Genomic DNA, 22331 nt, shown 5'->3' on the forward strand with positions numbered 1-22331 from the left:
TAAGAAACTACCAAGCTTCATCTCGCCTACCGTTAGCAGTCTAGCGTTAACAGCAACTCTTTAATAGACGATAATAAACTTTCCAAACACATTTGCAAAAAAATTTAAGGATTCAATAAATCCTTGTGGTGGCTGGCAAGGGAATGTGTCGTAAGAGGCGACTGAACGGCAGCTGACTTTAAAAAGCTTTTCTTATTATTTTCACAACATATTATCATGAAGAATGCTGATAGTACACCGTGAGTACTGAAACCAATATCGGAGGATATGATTCAGGATACACAATTATGAGATTCCGTTTCTATACAGCTAGTAAGTAGACTAAGCTAGATAGCTTACTAGATAGTGAGTAGAGAGTTAGTTTCCTTCATAGATAGAAATCTGATACTCAAAGTACTTATTAAATTTACACCAAATTCACCGTCCGTCGTGTTCATTAATTTAATTGATTACAAAATGTAATGAGATCTCGATGGTGCTATCATTTACAGGTTCTTTCACTGAATTTCAATTAAGGGTTAAGGTGGTTAATTCCCGTTCCATTCACGTTTCTACAATGCGTGAATATTATAAAGGCAATTGGGTAATTAATCTTCAAATGGTAACCTTAAAAAAATCATAAGGTTTTAAATATTTATTTTTAAAAAAGTTTTACTTTCGTTGCGTAAACAAGGAGTTGAAAACTAATTAAAATATTTTCTTATTTGATATCGCCTGCGGTTTATCCAGGATTGTGAACAGACTCCGCTTTGTATGGGAATCGACCGACTTTAAATGAAATAAATTCAACTTGTACATACATTAATTAACACTTTGAGAACACCTGCGCGCCGAGTTACAAGAGTAATGTAATCTTAACTTTGCACATTTTGGGTGACGTAAACTTTTCTTAATAAATTGGCACAACAATTAACGGATCGTCACGCTTAGTGTTTATCTTTACTGGCGTTTCCTTGGACTTGCCTCGGTAATTCGTTTTCTACGAAATGCCGCGTTTGATTAATATCTTGTTGTACATATTTACAGTTGATTGAAGCTTAGATATCGAAAAGTTATTTTAACAAAGTAATAAAAAAAAAAACTTATCTGATTTGGATTACCTCAAGTCAAAGTAGGAGTTAAAACATTTCGTTATTGATAATTTTATTGGTATTACGCATTTGGGGCGCTAAATGGGTTATCATATTCTCGATAACGGCTGCACGTCCCACGTTTATCAGGTTTTCAGGTGGAGGTGCTACGGACCCTTGAAATTTCGCGTTAAGCGCATAATCGTGTAAATGTTGATCATAAAGTTTAAGATGGTAATAACGTTTATATGCGGCTGAGTGGGCAGCGATCGATCATCGCGGAGGCAGCCAGGGCGCGAGCTAGGCAATCGGTGGGTTATCCTGAAAACGAAATAACGAGAATATGGAACGAACAACCTATGAGAAACACAAATTAGTTAATATACTATCACTTGTGATCATTTTGTTTGATACTTTTCAGTATTTTAAATTGGTACTTATTGGGTGTTGTATCGCAATACACTAAAACTTGAGTTTAATGAATGTAAATAGGTAGTAGGTAGAGGTTGCATTTGCCGAGGCAAATCGCTTATTTCCAACTTTGCTGTTTAATAAACAAATATATTTTTAGAAGAGATATTCCTGCACTAAATTTATTTTATGCTTTTAGCGACGCGACACGGAGCTCGATCACGCTTAAAAAGATTAACATGTTACCACAGATTGATGCCGGTGTGACGCGATGCCTCGTCGAGATTTACTTATATAATTTGGAAAGCACAATATCAAGTATAATTTTGATTACGATGATAGCTGCTCCTGCTTTAAAAAAAGCAACGTAAGTTACAGCCTCGGTAGTTGAACGGTGAAAAAGGAGTTGTTATTGTAAGCCGCTCTTTCGTAACAGAACTGAAATCTAAACTGCGTCTGTAGACTTTGACTTATGATCCGGTGGTTGTAAGTTTAAATTCCACGTGACTCATATTAATTATTTTTTGGTTGGTTTGGGTTTTACATATTAAGCTAGGTCAGGCTACTACTGGGATGTAATATATGGTACTTCGGATTGGGCAAAATAAAAAAAAATTGGGAATAATTTGTACTTACTTGAAAACCAAGGAAAGGATTCATATAAATTATTATTTTTTAATCAGAGAGATAAATGGTGACCCTGTCTTTCCACTTCCAGTTCTTAAATGTTTACTAATTAATTTGGTTAAAGTCAACATTCTTTATATATTAATGCCACCTCACCGATTAAAGATTCCCTTGACCAATCTTAATCCAGAACTATCCTTAATTAAGCCGTTATAGCCTTTTTTTGAATTAACGGTCTAATTGCAATAAATAAAAATAAGATGGTAACATTGCAGTCAAGTCTACCATTATTGATGCCATTACAGCGTATTAGTTTTCTGATATAGCTTCGGTGCACGTTTGAAACGTTGAGTCTTTAAAATTGGGTATTACTGAAACGACGTTAGCTTTAAACTTTTAAGTTATAAATAGAAATTCCAATAGATAAGTAAATGTCAAAATTGCAGATAAAAACTACACGCAATCAATTCTATACATATCTTTAGTTTAGTAACATCTAAATTATATATAAAAAATTTATGATTTCATCATATGATTTCATCAAAAAGGTGATATGGTCACTGCGTGACACATCAGTTTTCTCACATTGAAGATTAGATTATTAGCCAAATCAGTCAAATCAAATCAGAAGGATGAAGGAAATAAATATAAATATTCAAGCAACCAACTCGAAAGGAAAAGTGAAAAATTTTACTGGATTAAAAATATGTATCCGCAATTTGCTTCAAAATCTTTTTATATTTCCTGCGTCAAGAATTATAATGATTTAATCTGTGAATAATGATCATAATTAAAAAGGTTTACGGTAAATATTTTCTTCTGACACCTTTCGAGGTTTGTTAATGCCAGCGCTTATTTTAAATCATGTCTGTCTATTAATTTTATGACGTATCCTTTTCTCTTAACGACCATGGAAACATTGTATTGTTTCCGAGGTATTTTCTAGGTTTTTTTATTATGTGTTTTCCATTATGGGTTTAAGATAAATTCCTAACATTACTAAAGATTTGAGTGTAATTTTATAAAAACATGATGATAAAAGAACATGCTGAGAGAGAAAGAATCCGGAGATAAAAAGGAGTTTGAAAATGAATATAGCTGAAAGAAAGAACGCAAATATTGTTAATATTTTTCGGGTATTATCTGCAAAATGTTAAAACTTTGTAAAGACAAACAATAATCTGAAAATATTCTAAAATAAGTTGCAAGGTCAGTGACGCGGCGATATCAGGATCCGTCACCAAAATACGGAGGACCACAAAGCTTCTGCTTGTCACGCGCTTGATTGATGACAATGTCCTGGCACCCGGACCGTTGGTGAAAATGAGAAAAGTACAGAAATTGTACTTCACGAAAAATTTAACTTACTTGTAAAATAAATCGCAGGGCATATATATTGATTCATGTCAAATTAAAATAAAAGTATTGCAGCCTAAGGATGGGAAATTTATTACAGAATATCGTCGTAGTCTTTTTTGTAATCATGGTTAAAAGAGATATACATAGATGAGAGTAGTAAGTAGATTAAATTTAATGCTTACGAGTAATTATTTAGTGCTAATTTTATTGATACTGGTAAAAAATACTTTTCTTATCCTTATTTGAAGAGTTAATTCCTATTGTTTGAATAACTGGATAGAGCCTAACTAATAATAGCTGCTTTAAGAGCAGGGTGCCGTAAAGTCAACAAGTTTTTGTAAGTAATAATTTACGTTTGTCATATATCCGTACCGTGATTATTTTTCACCCGTTATGAAACGCTAGCGCAACCAAACATGCCTTAAATGCCGCCGTCAACAAAAATCGTTTTAATAAAACTGACGCCTGTCAAATATGTTCCCGCAGCTATTATGTTTTAGGTATTGATGGGAAGAAAGCGTACCCTTAAGTGGATATAGTTTCCTTTGAAAGAAAAAAAAAAAGAAAAAATTCCTTTGATTAGAGTATATGAAGATTTAGATTTGCCCAAGGCTATACTCCCGTGGACATTTACAGATTAAAAGTCTATGTTTGAACTTGAGTGACAAACTTTCTATCCATACTATGAAAATCGGTCGAGCAATAATGTTACAATTGTTTGCAAACAAGTATTAAAATTCCAGAAATTACTTTCATTAAAATATATGTCGCGTGAAAAATTATTCTCGTTAATGAAGACTGTCAATCTTTATTGTACCCATATTTAATTTTTTGCACGAATTACAATTTTAATTTTATGCATTATTCCCGGCTAAGATAATATAAGATTGTTAGAACAATTTATATAAGCGTGTTAGACTAATTAGAATGGAAATTAGTTTCGGTTTAACAGCGTCGTCTCGTCTTCGCAAGTCCCACAGGCGGTGATTTGCTAAATAAAAGCCTGCCACGAAAACGACAAAATTCGTTTAGAAATGGTTTGTTGTTGTCGTGTTTGTGTTACATTAAATTATACCACCGGCGGGTTCGGTCTGTTAAGCAAACATTTTCTGTTACCTACTCCATTGTCCGGGAAAGGGTTCCTCTATCATATTTGATTAAAATGGAAATTTACCAAAATTCAACCGACGTATATCTAAATTGTGATCGCAATCCCAGATTAAGTTTATAGCTTTATTTATATAATTATTTATTGTTTTTAATTGTTTCAGATTAAATGATTGGTTCGTATGAACTAATGATATCTGCGGCAAAATGACTTGGGTAAGTTTTTAAATTTAATTGCAATTGAACATAAAATAAGCGTATCACAACTCTATCATGTGTTACGTTAAGAACAAATATATTATACACATATAAAGTCCTAGTTATGTGAAATTAAACGAAGACAAAACTTATGATCATCTTCGAATGAATAAACAAGTGCTACATCTCACTAGCTATGAGCGCTACGAGTCTACGAGTAAATGCTACGATCCACGAGACTTACTAAGCTACGAGCTACGACTGCTGATGAAGATTTTCTCTACAGATAAATTTAAAAATGTTGATCTTTTGTTCTATTTTTTACATTCAAAGCCAAAATTTATCGCTATTTAAACAATGTTTATTTTGTTTCGGAAGTGTTGGTCAATATTTACTATTTCTACGCATTAACAATGAACGAATATACGAGTCATATGTTCATAGATAAATGTTGCCAGTACTATAAGGTGTAGGTGTTATAACAGTGGCGACGGGCACGCGAGAAGGGTTCAGGATGAGCTGGCGGCGCGTGGGGAGCGCGTGCGCGGTGGCGCGGCGGGCCGCGTGATGCGCGAGTCCGGCGGCGCGTCGCCCGCGCGTGCGCCCGCGCTCGGAGCTCGCGCGTGATGCGCGCGGACTGTGCCGCGCTCTACGCGTGGCTCGTCTGCTGCGCAGCCGCGCTTTCCACACACAAGTACAGCACGCGCGTCGTGCGAACCAAGTACGGGCCGTTGCGTGGCATCGTCGTCCATTCGCATCCGCAAATCGAGGCGTACCTCGGTGTGCCGTATGCTACGCCACCTCTCGGTAGTCTCAGGTAATTTGACATAAATATAGTTGTTTCTGTTTATCCCTTGCGGGGTAGACAGACACAACAGTCTTGAAAAGACTGAACGCCTATTGAGCTGCATGGCTTTATGATGGAATTAAGATTGAAATAGTGATAGGTTGCTAGCCCATCGCCTAAAAGAAGAATCCCAAGTTTATAAGCCTATCTCTTAGGCGTTTTTTACGACATCCATGGGAAACATGTGGAGTCATTATATTCTAAAGTGCCGGAAACCACACGACACAGGTAATTTAAACGTTCTGATATTTAGAGTTACTTCCCTCTTTTCATATGGAAATAATATTAATTCATTAGATACATGCCACCGGTGACGCCGTCGCAGTGGCGCACGACGCGGCTGGCGGACGCGTCCGGGCCGGCGTGCCCGCAAGCCCCGCCGCCGGCGTCGCCGCGCGAGGACGCTTTGCTGATTCACCCGCGCGCGCGCATCAGACAATTGGAGAGACTGCTGCCGGTCCTAGCCAACCAAAGCGAAGATTGTCTATACGTCAATCTCTACGTCCCTACCAATGGTAAATTGATGTTTTAGTAGTTTTATAGATTACATAGTAAGATCATTTGACACAATATCACTTAGATGCATCTGAACTTAGTGGAAAATGTGTGTTTAAGAAATTTGTTCATTTACTAAGCGACTGTAATTCAAGTTATGTACAACTTTAATTGTTTTTATAAACAGCCATTTACTGCAAAGCAATTTTTACTGTACACTTTTATGATTCATTAAATAGGTGCTTATTAAATAAAATCCAACTTACATAAGTAAAATATTTACATCATAAATGGTTTCAAAACCGAAATAAATTTATAACGGGCACTCAGATATTGTCTAGAATTGGAAGACGAAGCTTGCCACAACCTGAAACGTTGCATATTTTAAGAGCGGCTTATTTAACGGACAGTGAATTAGCGTGGAAATGACGTGAATAAATTATGAATAAACTGTCTGGCAAGGATTAACGACCGCCGCGAGACTTCACCGCGAATCACCGCCGCAACAGGCGTCATTATTCTGATATTATTGTTCTATTGTATCCGATGTTACGTTAAAAAAGAAACGTCGACTATTTCAACTTGCTTTATATTCCTTGCACTACTTAAATGCAAGTGTGCTAGAGCTAAGTCCTGATATAATGTTAAAGAATTTTTTTGTAGGTACATAAGTATATTATATTGTGCACTAAAGAGGAAGGAATTTTAATATCAGCTATGTTAAATATAATAGCTTATTTGGCTCACGTATTAAGCCTACCTTCTTTAGGACAACACACATACTTTAGAATACTGTGTATAGGCATTAAAAATACAGTATGAAAATTGAGCGTTGAAAATGAAGGGTTTTGTTGCTTTAATTCGCAATAAACTTTCTCCTCAGGCAAGTTGTCGTAAGCAATCAAACTTTCTTTTTGTTCATGGCTGGACAAATACGTATTACTTTTTCAGTTTAATAAAATTATACAATGGCCCTTAGATTTACAAACGAGCAGATGCAAAATATGTAAGTTTTTTATTTTGATGAAAAATATAACTTTGATGTCGTGTTTACAGTTGATGTTACCAAAAAACACATTTTATATTATAAGTGTAAAAAGCTTCTTTTGTGGGTACAGTTATTTTTGTACAATGAAAAAATATATTAGTTACCATAAATATATTAGTTAGAATAAAATCAATGATTGATAATGTTTGCAACAGAAAAATGTTTATCAAAAATATAGAGTAAGATGTAGATTATGCCTGGTAACATAAAAGACCGAGTTGAAGAGCGCATGAAGAAAACGGCGGTAAAGGGCGTCGAGGCCTCAATTCCGTAGTGCATTGCAGTGCATGGTGCCCCCTGCAAGCAGTGCGGAAGTGAGGCTGAGGCGCGCCATGACAACGTACTTTCAGCACACTTCAAGAACTCATGAAACGGCAGCACGAGAACACCATCTCTAGAAAAAGTTACATGGAGGAATCAAGTCATGTCTATTAGTGGACCCGCTTATGCTAAGAAGAATTATGACACCATCTGTAAATTTGTTTCATAATCGTTTGCCACTTTACCTGATTTACATCTGGTAAAATGACAAACGGTTGTGAATAATGTCTTGAAAAGTGCACACAAAAGGCGAATGATACAAAAAAAAATAGTCGAACAACACTATTGCAAATACGTACTCTAAGCTGAGCAAGTTCAATGAAAACGTGTAATTGCCCGTCATTCTTGTGTGAGTTTTACAAAAGCCGCTTATCTCAGTTTACAGCATTAAATGTTTTCAAGATTGCATGTTTAGTCAATAGTTAATAAGATAATACAATCGAAGGATAAAATATCTATTTCAATCTTTTCTATTCACACATTTTGAAAATCTATTCTTCGAGCAGCACTTTTCTTTTTATTCCTATTTCATTAAGTTAGAATTCAATCGGGTTCTGTCAAGAGCACTCCCCAATCATTCTGTTCAGGCCTACATAGGCGAGTATTTTCTTATTTTGTTTTTATTTTATTAGAAATATTTTTATGAATATTGTTAGTGTTTGTTGTAATAATGTACTTATTTAAGAAATATTTGACGAAATACCTTGTTTTTAAATGAATTGCATACTGTGTTTATTTATTTCTTAAATAGCGCAGTCACAGATTTTAATCATTCGAATAAATGTGTTTAAAACTATGTATATTGTCAAACGAAGCATTAATATATATCGGTAACTTTGAAAGACCAGCAAATTAATGCACATTGAATTGGATACTATACTTCAAAATGGTACTTAATTTACAGCATCGAGCTTTTTAAGTAAGTCTTTCCTATTTTTGGGTTGTACTATTTTTTCTTTCTCTTTAGTCAAGTAAACAAAACGTTATTTGACCCCGCCAAAACGGATCTGACAGTATCAGACACGGTCCTAATAACACAACTGATAGATCTGATCATATTTTATTTTTATCCCTTCGCAAATGTAGGGATAAAATATGCAACTGAATCATGAATCGTAAATAACCCGTATATGTTTCTTAGGTACATAAGAAACCGTTTTAGCTCATAGACTATATGTATTTGTCATCTGATTATAGTTTGGTATCTAAATTGATTGATTAAATGGACGTTAATAATTTTTGTGTAGGTGGCGAACATGAGGACAACGGTAAAGGCTTACCGTGCCTTGTGATCGTGCACGGCGAGTCTTACGAGTGGAGCTCCGGGAACGCATACGACGGGACCACGCTGGCGGCGCACGGCAACATTATCGTAGTTACTATCAACTTTAGATTAGGTGTATTGGGTGAGTTTATACTTTCTCTTTTTTAAAAGAGGACCGTCAACGGTAAATGTCATGGGTACCGTTGGGTGAGTATATTCACCTTTATTTTTCTTTTGAAATAAGGTCAATCAAAAACAACGAATATCATTTTCATATAATACTGTAAAACAAAGATTTATCTTGCTTCGCTTTCTTTACTTCTCTTGTAAAGAGGGATGAAAAAATATTTCAAAAAGATATAAGACAGGGCTAAGTGAAAGAGTTGAGCAGGGTCGTCCGATTGTATCCTCTTTAAATTTACGAGTGATTTTCATGCAAACTTAGGATTACGTACATCGAATAGTTTTTCTTCATGTTCATCTGGCTGTTTTCTATTCTATTATTATCCAAACAGCTGAACTTAGCCTATCGGTCTTTTTACGAGACTGTTGGCTCTGCAAGAGGTTTTGGATGTGATTATATGTGTCTGTGTGTGTTCAGGAAGCTGTATTTTAAACGTTCTTTACTGAAAATAGACTTCAATTAGGAAACGTTTCTTTAGTTATAATCTTAATTATTATTGAACTTTTTTGAAATTAAAATCTCGCATTTTTGCAATACCATATGCAAATGCAATACCATATACCTACCTACATTGATATGTCACGTCGTCCTCGTAGAGAATTGTGTCGTAAAAATGCGATGTCGTGCAGCTGGCTTCTACTGTTTTCACATGGTTTTACTAAAGTAGAGAACATTGTTCTACTTCTGTTATTGGAATGATACATGCTGTCTGAGAGGATGAGGTCAACATTTATTTTCTTATTGTCGTTATGATATACCTATTAAAATTTCTCATCTCGCAGTGAAATATACAGTAAGTGATAAAATATGATTTTAAGAAAGAATAAATTGTATTAGATTAGGTAACTGATACGATGACGAAACTGTTTTACTAACACGTATTGGTTGAATATCTTAAAGAGCAAATAACAACAAAGTGCTCATTTATTGTTACTTAAAAATATATTTTTGTTAAAACAATTTGCCTCAATAATGGCACTTTCGATTAAAAAGTTATTTCAGAAAGTCTTTTTTCACAACGAAATCCCATGGCGCGTAATTTTCCTCAATAAATTTTGTTTTTCTTTTTAGATGAGAAGTTGAGTTATACAGACATTTATGTAGTTGACATTTGAGTAGCTAATAAAATTGTATTTGCTAAGTACACTGTGACTGTTTTATTTTTTCTATTCTATGTTAAGCTAAAATAGTGCTACAGACTTCAAACTATGAACATTCTTTGTCAGTATTTTTAGTGTGTGTAATATTTGCAGGTTTTTTAAAGACTGGTGCTAAGGGGTCGGCGCAGGGTAACTTCGGGCTTATGGATTTGGTGGCGGGGCTTCATTGGCTGCGGGAGAACCTTCCAGCCTTCGGAGGGGACCCGGAGAGAGTGACGCTCATGGGGCATGGCACGGGGGCAGCCCTGGCCAACTTCCTCGCGGTTTCGCCAGTCGCTAGAGGTATTCGGTCGAAATACTTCTCGCCGATTTTTATTTTATCTAAACCTTCTGACCTTCATTATATATAGGTCTTATATTTTTTTTTAACAGATATTATGGATTTTAATGGATAAGCGGGTTGATGATGATAATAATATTAGTATTTTCTACAACATTAAGATAGAATTACCGAAGAGAATGTAGTTAATACATAGTAGATAGGTATATAATAAGATCTGATTTATTACGGCAGCTAATAAAAAAAATATTATAAGTATTGTATCTAGCCTCATGTAGGGAATTAGTATAATGATTACGCACATCTATGTTTGCGTAACGCACTTTGTCTCTTAATAGTCTTGTCATATTCACAGTGTATGGAAATGGAAGTAGGATTCTGTGTTTTATTTATTCTCGTTAAAGAAAAGTGATATAACGATAATACATAAAAAGACTAGTTAACTCTTTTATTTAGTTACTTAATTTTAACTAGCGACCCGCCCCGGTTTTGCATAAGTAGCATTTATACAAATTAAAATTGAGTTGGGTCTTTTCAGTTCAAAAGGATCTTTGTGCTATATTTACATCACCAGCTTCATTGCACACATGACAAAATTGTCTCAGTGTTTTAATTTGACAAAAAAATTGTTTTCTTTACTCAAAATGGTTAAGGTGAAAAAACGTAAAAGTGATGAGTGCTCAATTCTGCTAAATGGTCAAGTGTTTGAGAGTTTTAATTTATATTCGACAGTTTGCCGTTAACTACGAAAACATTTGACAGAGAAAAACTTAGAGAGGTATCTAGGTAATTAACCTAATTGTTTACAAGTGCAAATGGAAACAGAGCCAACCACTTAATTAAAATAGCGCTGAAAGTCGTTTCAGCCTTCGAGTGATCTTAATGTTTAGTAATGAAATTGCTCTACGAAAACCAGACGCACTTGTACCCATTACTATTTTGAACAATAAAGGACAATTTATTAGTAAGTTAGCAAGTACCTAAATTATTATTATTATTATAATTCACAATTCATGTCCCTTGGGAATTTTTACATCATTACAATGTCTGCATGACTCTGTGGTTTCAGATTTGCATTGGCGAATCATCACCACTTACTAATTTATAAAGCACGAGTGAATAGGTAGGCATTATTTGAGCTTGAGTATTATGCCTTAGATCTAATCTTGCTTGCTTGGTAGGTTTTGTCATGCTCAAATTTCCAATAATAAAGAAATCTTTATGCAGAAAACATCAAAATGCAAGAAGTTTTGTTTGGGTCAAATTTTTTACAGTTCTGATATTGTCCATAAATGTACGATTTAACTAGGAGATGATATTAAATAACATAATTAATTTAATATCACCAGAAATGAGTAAAAGCGTGATCGTTCGAAACAAAGTCCAAATCAATTCTAAAAATTTATATATTAGTGAAAATTTTAATCATCAAGCAGGCGTATATGAAATATAATAATTTAATTAAGTGTCACCAGACATGAACAAGAGCGTGGTCGCAGACACCCGCTCACGAGACGCATGGGACGCCATTGTCCGTAATTAGGCCGCTCCGGGCAGATTTCATTATTTCGTGTCAGCGTCCAGTCTGATCCTCCGTCACTTAATGCGATTAAAAGGGTCGCACCAGACATTGACAAGTAGAAAGTATGAGCAAACCCTAGTCAAAAACATGGCAATCATGGAAAGTATGATGTTTGATATATTTTTAGCAAGGCTTACAGTCGTTCTTACAAAAATGTATTTATGACGATAACTTTTTCATGATTAAGGCAAACATAACTTTTCACCTGAATAGGTAATGTTGTTTGGAACTTTCCAATCTAACAGTTTACCTACCTTTTATTTAACTTATTACTTGTACTGTTTTTTTAATAACAAAAAGAAAACATGTTATCCGCCATTATTTTGTTATCTTTCAAATCCCTAATTTTAATTAAAAAATTATATAAAATTATATTTTTCAGAACTATTGAGACGCGTCATCTTACTAAGCGGATCTGGCCTCAGTTCTTGGGCACTGCAGAGGGAGCCACTAACGATAAAAAGAAAGGTAACCTAAATAGATTCTCTATCTATATTGAGAGTAAGTACCTAGTAGAAATACCTGGTGGTAGTTATAATTAGATTTAAGTCAATAAGTGATACCTTGTATCCAATTTTGAAAATAAATCTATTCTATTCTATTCAAATCTAAACAGATTAATGCTATTATCAAAATTGGAAGCCCTATTACTTGAGCATTATGAAGGAAGTTCTGGGAAATTCCTTTTATGTTCATACTTTAAATTGATTTTGATACGACTTAATATCTTCAAGATAGTAACATAAAAATGTTGGTAGATAATTGTGGCTCTTGGAATTTCTGTGTCTGTAATAGAAAATTACCTCATGTAGTAGTCTATACAAGTGCATTCTTGATTGTGGATGTTAATGTAAACGTTTCTATATTAGGTGGCCGAGCAAACGGGTTGCCACGGCGACCTTCTAGAAGATGACTTGGCGCCATGTCTCCGCAACAAGCCCCTCTCCGAGCTACTAGCCGTGAAGCTCGACCCTCCAAGGTTCCTGCCGGGGTTTGCGCCTTTCGTCGATGGAACTGTTATTGTCAATCCGTCCTCTGTAAGTGTTATTATTTCTTTGATCGTCATGGTTTTGCAAAAAGCCCCTCTCGGAGCTGCTGGCCGTGAAGTTCGACCGATCCAACCACTGTAAGTGTAATTAGTTCTTTAAAACGATTTTCCAGGGTTTTCAAAGTTACTTCAGTTCGTGGCTTCGTTCTTGCGGAGGTTATAAATACGGTACCTACACTTCAATATCTAGTAAGAAGCTTTTAAGTTCATCATCGTTACTAAATGAAATACTAATCTTATTTTCGATAAATTAATATGGATAATAATTCATAATAAGTATGTATAGTGTTAGTATTATCTTATAGTGACGGAGGCCTCACTTAGATTAATAGTACCTGTTAAAAATCATAGTAAATATGTACAACTTAAATATAAAAACACAATTAAAACACGATACAATTACGGAATTATATTTTCATTTTTCTCCCGCACTTTAAATTGCGACTAACGAGTACATGGAGTCAAGAGTCATCCAGTGTAACATCGTTACATCGTTATTCTGTAGATATTCCTATTGCAAATAGAGGAAAATGGAACGCATGCGAGTGAGAGAGAATCGTTTTGCAACTCGCGGACATCTGCAGCCTCCCTTGGCAAATTTTAAAATAATATTATGCGCAAAGAATAAAAATCATCATTTTCGTTAAAAACGTGACTTAAATTTTTTTTATCTGACTTGTTGGAATTGTTATTGTATTTCTCAAGGAAATAGATGTTTTATTTTAAACGACATGTTTTGCCTTAACTCACTTTTATTTTAATATTTTTGATGATTTAATTTTGTAGACGTTTTCATAAAAATATATCACAGGTTAGTTATGTTTAAATATTTCAAACCGTTCCAATGAAAATTGTTCATTTACGTATGAGCTCTTTTATATTTTAACACATTTCACATAAAATTTTAATAAAGCTGGTATCTCCTCAGATCCCGAAGAAAATACTTCCATCCACTTCTGAAACATCAATCTATATAACAAATATTGTTTGACGTACTTTGAAGTGGTAATAAATGGAGGCAGAAGTTGTCATTTTCCTAAACGGCGATAGAGTCATCAATCATCAATTATGCTAGTGACGTGTGAACCGAACAGTCGAACCGGTTCATTGTAGCTGTATTACGGGGAATATATAATCTTGTCTGAATAAAATTGACTTGTAAATATCACAAAACAATTTGCTTAATAAATTTTAACACATTTTTGGTTATGTCACATAAAATGCGACATAAAAGGCATAAAGGTTGAGGATGCAAGTGGGAATACGCTTAAATGTGAATTTGGGTCATATTCTGTTTAGAAAAATACAACCTGTGGGCTGCAATACTTTGGTTAATACTTTTAAAATTTGCACGAATAAAAAAATTATACATGTTTTGCTCCAATCATAATTCAGGTAAGGTATCTGATTCTAAGTATTTTCAGTGTTGGTTTAGGACATTTATCTAGCCTTTTGTTGCTATGATGATAGGGAAAACATTATGAGAAAACCTGTCTCTTTGGCAATTTAATTGAATATGTTATCACGATCCCTAGTGAGCTAGGATCTCCTTTCTATTCACGTGGTGACAAAAATCTGACGGCAGTTGCTTCAAGTTACCTGACTTTCCGGCTCCTGAATCGTGGCTTTAGGCTGACTATTCAGGAAGGACGCACACAAAACAACACTATGAATCTATACTAATACAATTACGATACCGATTATCTAATGGGCTGGATATGGACAGCCGACATCATTGTATAAGCGTCACTGCGCGGTCATGCGGTTACGTGGTGACGCGCCATATAATGTGTAAATCCTCTTTATAATGATTACTAGTAACGATCCTTGGTGTAAATAGTACATACATATTATACCATACATTGCTGTACAAACGATTACGTTTAGTGTAATACCTGTCGACCTTCGTCTATCCATAGCAATACAATACAGATTTTCGAGCGGTCTGATGTCGTGCCTGTCTTGCCTAGATCTTATCGTGAATGAATCTTTATTGCTCCGTTAGCATTGAAGTAACTGAAATTGGAAATTTGCGTGACGTTTCTATTTTATCAAATTGTTAAAAATATTAAAAGATAAATTGTCATTTTAATTTTAAATAGTACTTGTGTGTGCGAAAATGTGAAAACATTTTCGCACACACATTTTAAATCAGTTAATATTTGTATTATGTTTCGGGATTTCAAATGCTTACTGGGATTTAGAAATAACTTTTTTGCCTACAGGCACCACCTCCAACGGACAGTTCTCGTCTGGGCGCCGGAGCGGCCGCTGTGGCCACCGCAGCCGGCCATGAACTAGCAGACTTCCCCCACAGAGAACTCCTCTTTGGACTCACGACTACCGGTAATTCACTTACAGCATTCAGACCCGGATAATCATTGGGATAATCCCCCAGCCGAGGGACGCTGGGCTAAGAATAACGGTAATATCATTGCACTTTAAATGCCGTTTCTTGTAGTCCTTTTAAGGCTCTTTTTTAGAGTGTTTCATCTTATATTGTTGCTAAAAAATTGAATAATCTTTTGCTGTCTGTAAAACCTTTATTCCATCGTACTTTATGCATATAAAACAAAAGGTTAAATCAAATCTTAGTCAAAACCTGAATTTTCGAGACTTATTAGATTCTCAGAAAATCTCTGGCAAAATACAGTCTCCTAAATAAAATTAAATTCGTTAACGCTTCAGGAAATCATTTAAATACAAATATTTCTGCAAACGAGAATCAGATAAAGGAAAATTAATTCTTGAGCCCTAAATGATTTAAGAATTTTCAGCGGGGCGATAAGTAATATGCAAATGAGTGACATCCCGTTCATTCCAGAATCGTACCTGGAATTCAACGCCCAAGACTTGGAGTTCGGCTTCAATGAGAGCCGACGGGATCGCATTCTGAGGACATTTGTGAGGAACGCCTACTACTACCATCTCAATGAGATTTACTCCACACTGAAGAATGAGTACACGGATTGGGATAAGCCCGTACAAAATCCCTTGAGCGTACGAGATGCTACGTTAGAGGTATGGTTGGAATTTGAATAATTGTTTAATTTGCTACTTCTTCAAAGTTTTTATTTTCTTTTAATGCCTATGTTTAAGTTTCTTAATGAACAAAAAGTTAAAGAAGCAAACTGTTTCTTTAAAATTTCGTAAAATAATATTGAGCAATAACATTATTATTATTTCTAAGTATCTTTGAAAACGATTTACGTAGAGTATGATTATTTACTAACAAATTTGCTTACAGAATCTAGCTAGCATAATGATTTCTAATTAAAGCGAGAGGATAATAGCGATATCTAATTAACCAGCGTGCTTTACATTTGTGTGTGTGCAGGGAGAGAGCGTAATATTACCTCTTTCGATTTGGGCAAATGCACATTAGAATCTAATTTCATTCCCGACCAAGTTAATAATTGGCAAGTAGGGTCATATAGTTTTTCTGTTGTGATAGTTTGTAAAACACTGTCAAATATGAAAACGGTACTTACAATGCACCCGGGAACCTGAAAGTATAATAAAAGAACTTAATGCATATAAAAACTTTGCAATATTCCCTTCAATAAATTGACCCAGTTAGTAAAATTATTCTAAAATGAACGTGAAAGTTTGTTCACTCATCGCCGTAACTTTAATAATATCGTCGAAGTAAAAGTTGTGTTGTCTTTTGTTTGGTGAATGTTTGCGATGGTAGAGATAGAGGGGCGACTGAACAACGGAGAGATAACTGTCAGCTGAGCAGACAATATTCAAGGTGCTGTCTCAGTCGAGCGCATGATCTCAATTTGAGAGGGTTGTCAGCGAAATACAAATAGCGAAGTATACATGTTTATTTGTTTTGGTACACTTTTATACGGAATTAACATTGTGCACATTATCAAATAATTTATTCGGTTTATAAATTAAAGAGGTTTACGAGTATCTTTCAGGTTTATCCTATTTATTAAACTTGCTCTATATTTTTTCTTTTATTTTTCCAAGCCAACATATAAAGTAGTCTGAAAGAGATTCCATTTGCGATAAGTCGGCACTTGTTTTGTTTATATTTTTTTTTTGTTAATTTTTTTAAGTTTTCCTTTCTGTGCAATAAAGTGTTAGTACATACGAAAATAGTGTCAAACATATGTTATTTCTTAACGCTATGTAAATCGGAAAGAGAATGTAGGTATTCATTTTGTTTATATTATATGCTGACAAAAACAAGTGTATATTTTAGCAAAAGTAATACATTTCAATTATGTTTAGACTGAAAACATTTACATCGATGATAAACGCTAACAATAGAACCATATCCCTAACTTCGAGTGGTTTTCGCTCACCGAAGGGAGTTAATGATGCTAGCGTACGCCGTACACTGAATACAAGATGTGCGCTGAAAACCATCAATTAAAGCCCTGTGATCACGCAGGAATTAAGATATTGTTCCCGTTTGGAGTTTTCATTTGTAATGTTGAGGAATTCATTTGAATAATTTGTAAATTTTACATATAATTTAAAACTTGGATATGTTTAATTAGTTTACTTAGTAAGTCTTGTTTTTTAAATGTTTACTACATTATCAACGTACATTGTTAATTAAACTTTTCGGATTTTCATTATGACCCCGATGAGTGAGAGGTTAGGGAAAGAGAGCGATACAAATTTCAAAACATCCTATATGAAATTCTAAATATACGGTTCTACATGAGAACATTTCATAAGTCGTTCCGGGAGATTGTACGGATATGAGGCAGCAGAAGGTTGAAAGCACTAAGGCATACATTCGCGTGAAACGTGTCCCGATTTGCCCCAACTGCACTTTGTTTACAACGCGAGTTGACGAGTTTGCACAAGGAAAAACTGCTGAGACTACAGTTTGTGCAACTAGTTTAATTGGCTTATGTTCCATTTGGTTTGCCAATGGATTTTGTACGCGAAAGTACTGGTGATAACACTGAATAATGTTTGAAAGTATACTTTTAAGTACTCAGTGTGTCTTTTTAAAGTGTTTAAAATTAAAAATCTGATAATCTGATGGACCCCACGGTACACACTAGGTAGTTGATTAGCAAGAGGAACTCATCAGAACTCATGAATGATAAAATTTGTGAAACATTTATGATCCAAAATAAATTTTGGAATAAGTTACATTCATAATTAAAGCGGCGTGCTATAAAAGGAAGTATTTTAATAACAAAAATATTTATAATAATAAGTAGCATTTTACTAGATCGATTGCGGATGAAAGATACTTATATTTTCTCTATTTTCTTTTTGTTATTCTGTCACTTTTTTATCTATGAAAATATGAAGGCTAAAATATTTTGTAGGTATTGAGTGATGGTCGCACGGCAGCCCCGCTGATCAGACTGGGTTACCTTCATGCTCTCCGAGGAGGCACTACCTACTTTACCCATTTTCATCACCTCTCGCAAGACAAAGACTATCCACAGGTAAAGATTAAAATAAAAAATGGTAATAGATATTGTAGACTAAGATTTGGCTACAATTAACTAAGTCATATTACAACACAAGGCTAAACAATGGCAAACAATATATTCAAAATAGTCATGAAACCGAAATGTTCACCACAAATAAGCGGATTATTGTAGACAGTCAGTTATGGGTTTTAGTTACACACTTGACATGGAATTTTGGTAGACAACCAGCCAACATTAGTCGGGCTCTAAGGCAGACGACTCTCTAGTACGACTCGTGCGGGTTTAAGGGATTTGTCTTGTATCCTAGGATAAGGAAAAGAAAAATAGATTTCTTTTCTTCGTAGAAGTAATCAAACTTCTTCATGAGCTTAATTTTCCTATTGTAAGTATACTTTAAGTCAGTCCTCGTTATAGAATTAATAATGGTCGAGTAGTATAGCTGTGGGCACAGAAAATAAGGGTTGTGGGTGTTCGTCCCTTCTTGGGACTTTAAGGGATATAGAGTCACAAAATCCACTAGCTTAACATTCTCCAACACTCATGCTCGTCCACGAACTCTTAATCGATAATCCAAAATTATGGACCATCAAACATATGTTTTGGAAAAAAATATTCCCGAACAGTCAACATGACGTTTGGGTTACCGCCAAAAATTCTTGGAAAATAAATCACGCTTTTATTTCAGCGGCCGGGGTCTGTTCACGGAGAAGAGATGCCTTATTATATTGGGCTGCCTGTTTCACTGAACCATCACCAACAAAACTTTACGCAGCAAGAACAGAGGGTGTCCAAACTGTGCATGCACTACGTATCAAATTTCGTCAGATATGGGTATGTTGTTGGTTGTAGAACAAAAATATCATTTCGTTAATTTACAATCTTATTATATATCCATTAAAATGAACGAATGCTGAAAACATTTAGGGCTTTATTACAGTTGTATAAGTGAATTAAGGGAGGAAAATATACGTTTATTTGGCAAAATTTAGTTTTCTGGCATATAAATTGCTAAAGTTTTTTACAAAGTTGTGTTCTGATCAGAAGATTAATTTAAAATTTTGAATGAATAGCATTTAAGCATACTGCAATTTTATTTTATATTTAAAACTCTCAATCAAAAAAGAGTTAACTATCTGAGAGATCAAAGGAAGATATTTCTAAGTACAATTTTCTTCCAACCTATTCATAATGAATCTAAAAATATGAATACATTTTAATTTGCTTTTACGCAAAGTTAATCTGACTTTATTTTCAGAAACCCCAATGACCCCGCCGCCACTCCGCCCCCGAGCCCTTTGTTAGGAGAAGCCCCACGCCTCGGCCCCGACCAAACACCTTACTGGGACACCTATGACACTATCAACCAACTTTACATGGAAATTAGTACGTAATTTTTAATACATCGACTAATATTAAAATACTAAATCGTTTTTAAATTTGTCACTTGCCAAATTCAGAATTAGAGTAGAGTTCACATTTTCGGCAATTCTTTCATATAAAATATATACATATTTGTAAGAGTTTATTGATATCGCTAAAACTGTGCTTATTTGATAAAAAAAAACTAAAATAAAACTCTCTGATTACTCACAGGTAGTAAGCCTGAAATGAGGAGCCACTATCGCGGTCACAAGATGTCGTTGTGGCTTTCTCTCATACCTCAACTGCATCGGCCAGGATCTGATTTGCCAGATGCTGCTATGCGTCATCATCATTTTCAAGAAGACAACGCCAATTATTATGAAGGTAGACTCATTTTTGTAGTATCATTTTTTAATATTTCATTTTAAGTTATAAAGCTTGTAGAATAGATATTTTATTCAAATAATAACAATAAAAATCTTTAAATTTATTATTTAAGTATAATTTTGTCATATGGTATTTATTGTTATTAGGAGCGGTCAGGCCTCAGTCTATGTCACGAGCGCATGTTCCGCACGTGGTCAACATTGACATAGGGCGCGGCGACCCGGGCCGCAGCACTGCGCCGCCGCGCTCGTCTGCTCCTCGGCCGTCCCCAGCGCCACCGGTGCCTTCAACAGAATGTCCACCCAATGCCACTGCGACTCCAGTTCAACCCGACGATGCACTGCTGCGGAGGCTAGCATCTTCACATTACCAGTCCTATACTGCGGCGTTAACGGTCACTATCGCTGTAGGCTGCTTTCTCCTTTTATTGAACGTCCTTATATTCGCTGGAATTTATCATCAGAGAGGATCGCGTCCCCGTCGTTCAAAAGATGATCTAGCTGAAGCCGGAAGCTCCTCTTCCTCAGACAACTATGACGGAAAATTAGATTACGAAGTGCGAGCATTCGATGGAAAAGGTTTTGGTTTCGAGTGCAAATCATCTCACGTGCCACGTGGCTCTGGCTCCAAATTTGACTTACGGACGTTGTCTGATTGTGGTGAACCTACTTTTGGAGAATATAGTTGTTATGATGAAAAGCACCGCGCAGCTCGTAGTTCTTTACCTGATGTAAGTGTTGGTAGTGCGATAGAAGCCGGCAGTGTAGTGTGTATAGATACTCAGAAGCCAGACATACAAAAAGTGGATGGCCGGGCTCAAGACCCTGTCGGTAGAACTAGCACGTTTGAGCCACGAGTGATGGACAATTCAACGCAAGTGAAGTTCGGTCCGTCTGGTGAATCAGAAATCGCTTCGGAGTCCAATGGAGATTCGGAATCGGGCGGCGCGAGCGGGTCGGGCATACTGCGCGTGCCTCCCGCCTCTACCGCGCCCGCGCCGCCCGGCATCATGAAGAAGAGAGTGCAGATACAAGAGATATCCGTATGAGGGTTCCTGGACGCCACAGAGATAGTTGTCAATAAGAGAACAAAGTTGTGATTTTAAGAAATGTGACGTGTAAATAATATCATTAAATATTCTAAGTAAAACATAAAAATATGTACATATATATGAGGTATTTAAATTTTAGCAGTGCGTACAGCGAATTTCTAAGGCGTTCGTGGATTCTCTGCCTTACTTTAAACTGTGGCTGTAATATGACTGTTGTCTTCACTCTCTTCATCTAATCGCTTAAAGTTCGAGGCTCCTGTATTAGTAAATATATATTAAAGAATTTTGATGAAAGTACTGAATAGGTCTAAAACCTATCCCCAATCTTTAAATTTTAACAAAGTTATTTGTTGTGTTTGTACTGGTGCAAAACATTTAATTTCAATTGTGATTTTCTATGGGTCACTTATTTATTTGTATAAAATAATTTTGTTTACATCGTTTTATATAATTACCTATTTGTGATAGATTTATATATCCTATAGTTTAATGCATCGTCATAAATGTACCTATAAAAATTTGTTTTGTTACATTATTCGAACATTGAAGAAAGAGTAAGTTTGTATTCGAATGTGAATATAACAATAAATTTAGTGTCAAAAGACTTACAAGCAGACCCACAATAGATGTACATATAATAAAAAAAAATACTGATATTTCAAAATGTAGCATTAAAATTATATATATGTATACTTAATACAACGTGTATGTTGTAATTTTTTGTATAGGTATCTTAAGTGAGTTGTATTAATTTGAGTAGTTTTTGATAAGTAAATATTGAGAACTAATTACGAAATGGACGAGTACTTAAAAGGAGGCTTGTGTTTCATTGTATATTTATACATGTTAAATATGAATATATATTATTTAGAGGTAATCAGGGTAACAGACCACTTTTTGTGAGATGCAACCTTTCATATTATTAACTGTTTTGCATGTAGATAAGTGATTTTTAAATCCTCATTAAAATTAATTAAATATGGCCTGTAGTAGAAAGATGTGAGATTTTACTTATTATTTCCGTAAAAGTTGTGTTTACTTTTTATAATTAAACTTGTCTTCCTTGTGTACTCGTCTATATTTTTATCTTCACAGGAATTGATGATGATT

The 22331-nt window shown here is 35.1% G+C and overlaps 1 protein-coding gene across 1 annotated transcript; it reads left to right on the forward strand.

Annotated features, from left to right (window-relative positions):
* The first annotated feature begins 5398 nt into the window (after positions 1-5398).
* LOC106143004 (neuroligin-1) lies at positions 5399-21218 on the forward strand. The gene is made up of 13 exons (XM_060946407.1): positions 5399-5589; positions 5917-6134; positions 8731-8889; positions 10185-10373; positions 12336-12421; positions 12823-12990; positions 15227-15347; positions 15826-16022; positions 18311-18433; positions 19107-19252; positions 19677-19804; positions 20015-20167; positions 20317-21218. The coding sequence occupies exons 1-13, from the start codon at positions 5399-5401 to the stop codon at positions 21216-21218; spliced, it is 2781 nt and encodes a 926-aa protein (XP_060802390.1).
* The last annotated feature ends 1113 nt before the right edge of the window (positions 21219-22331 follow it).

This window comes from Amyelois transitella, chromosome 2, assembly GCF_032362555.1.
Source record: "Amyelois transitella isolate CPQ chromosome 2, ilAmyTran1.1, whole genome shotgun sequence".
NCBI classification, from domain to species: Eukaryota; Metazoa; Arthropoda; class Insecta; order Lepidoptera; family Pyralidae; genus Amyelois; species Amyelois transitella.

What these genes read in the sequence shown, in the direction of transcription:
- LOC106143004 (XM_060946407.1), top strand. Translation starts at nt 5,399, where the DNA reads ATGCGCGCGGACTGTGCCGCGCTCTACGCGTGGCTCGTCTGCTGCGCA. An exon ending in CCACCTCTCGGTAGTCTCAG is followed by an intron (nt 5,590 to 5,916) that starts GTAATTTGACAT and finishes TTAATTCATTAG; the next exon opens with ATACATGCCACCGGTGACGC. An exon ending in CAACGCCAATTATTATGAAG is followed by an intron (nt 20,168 to 20,316) that starts GTAGACTCATTT and finishes TATTGTTATTAG; the next exon opens with GAGCGGTCAGGCCTCAGTCT.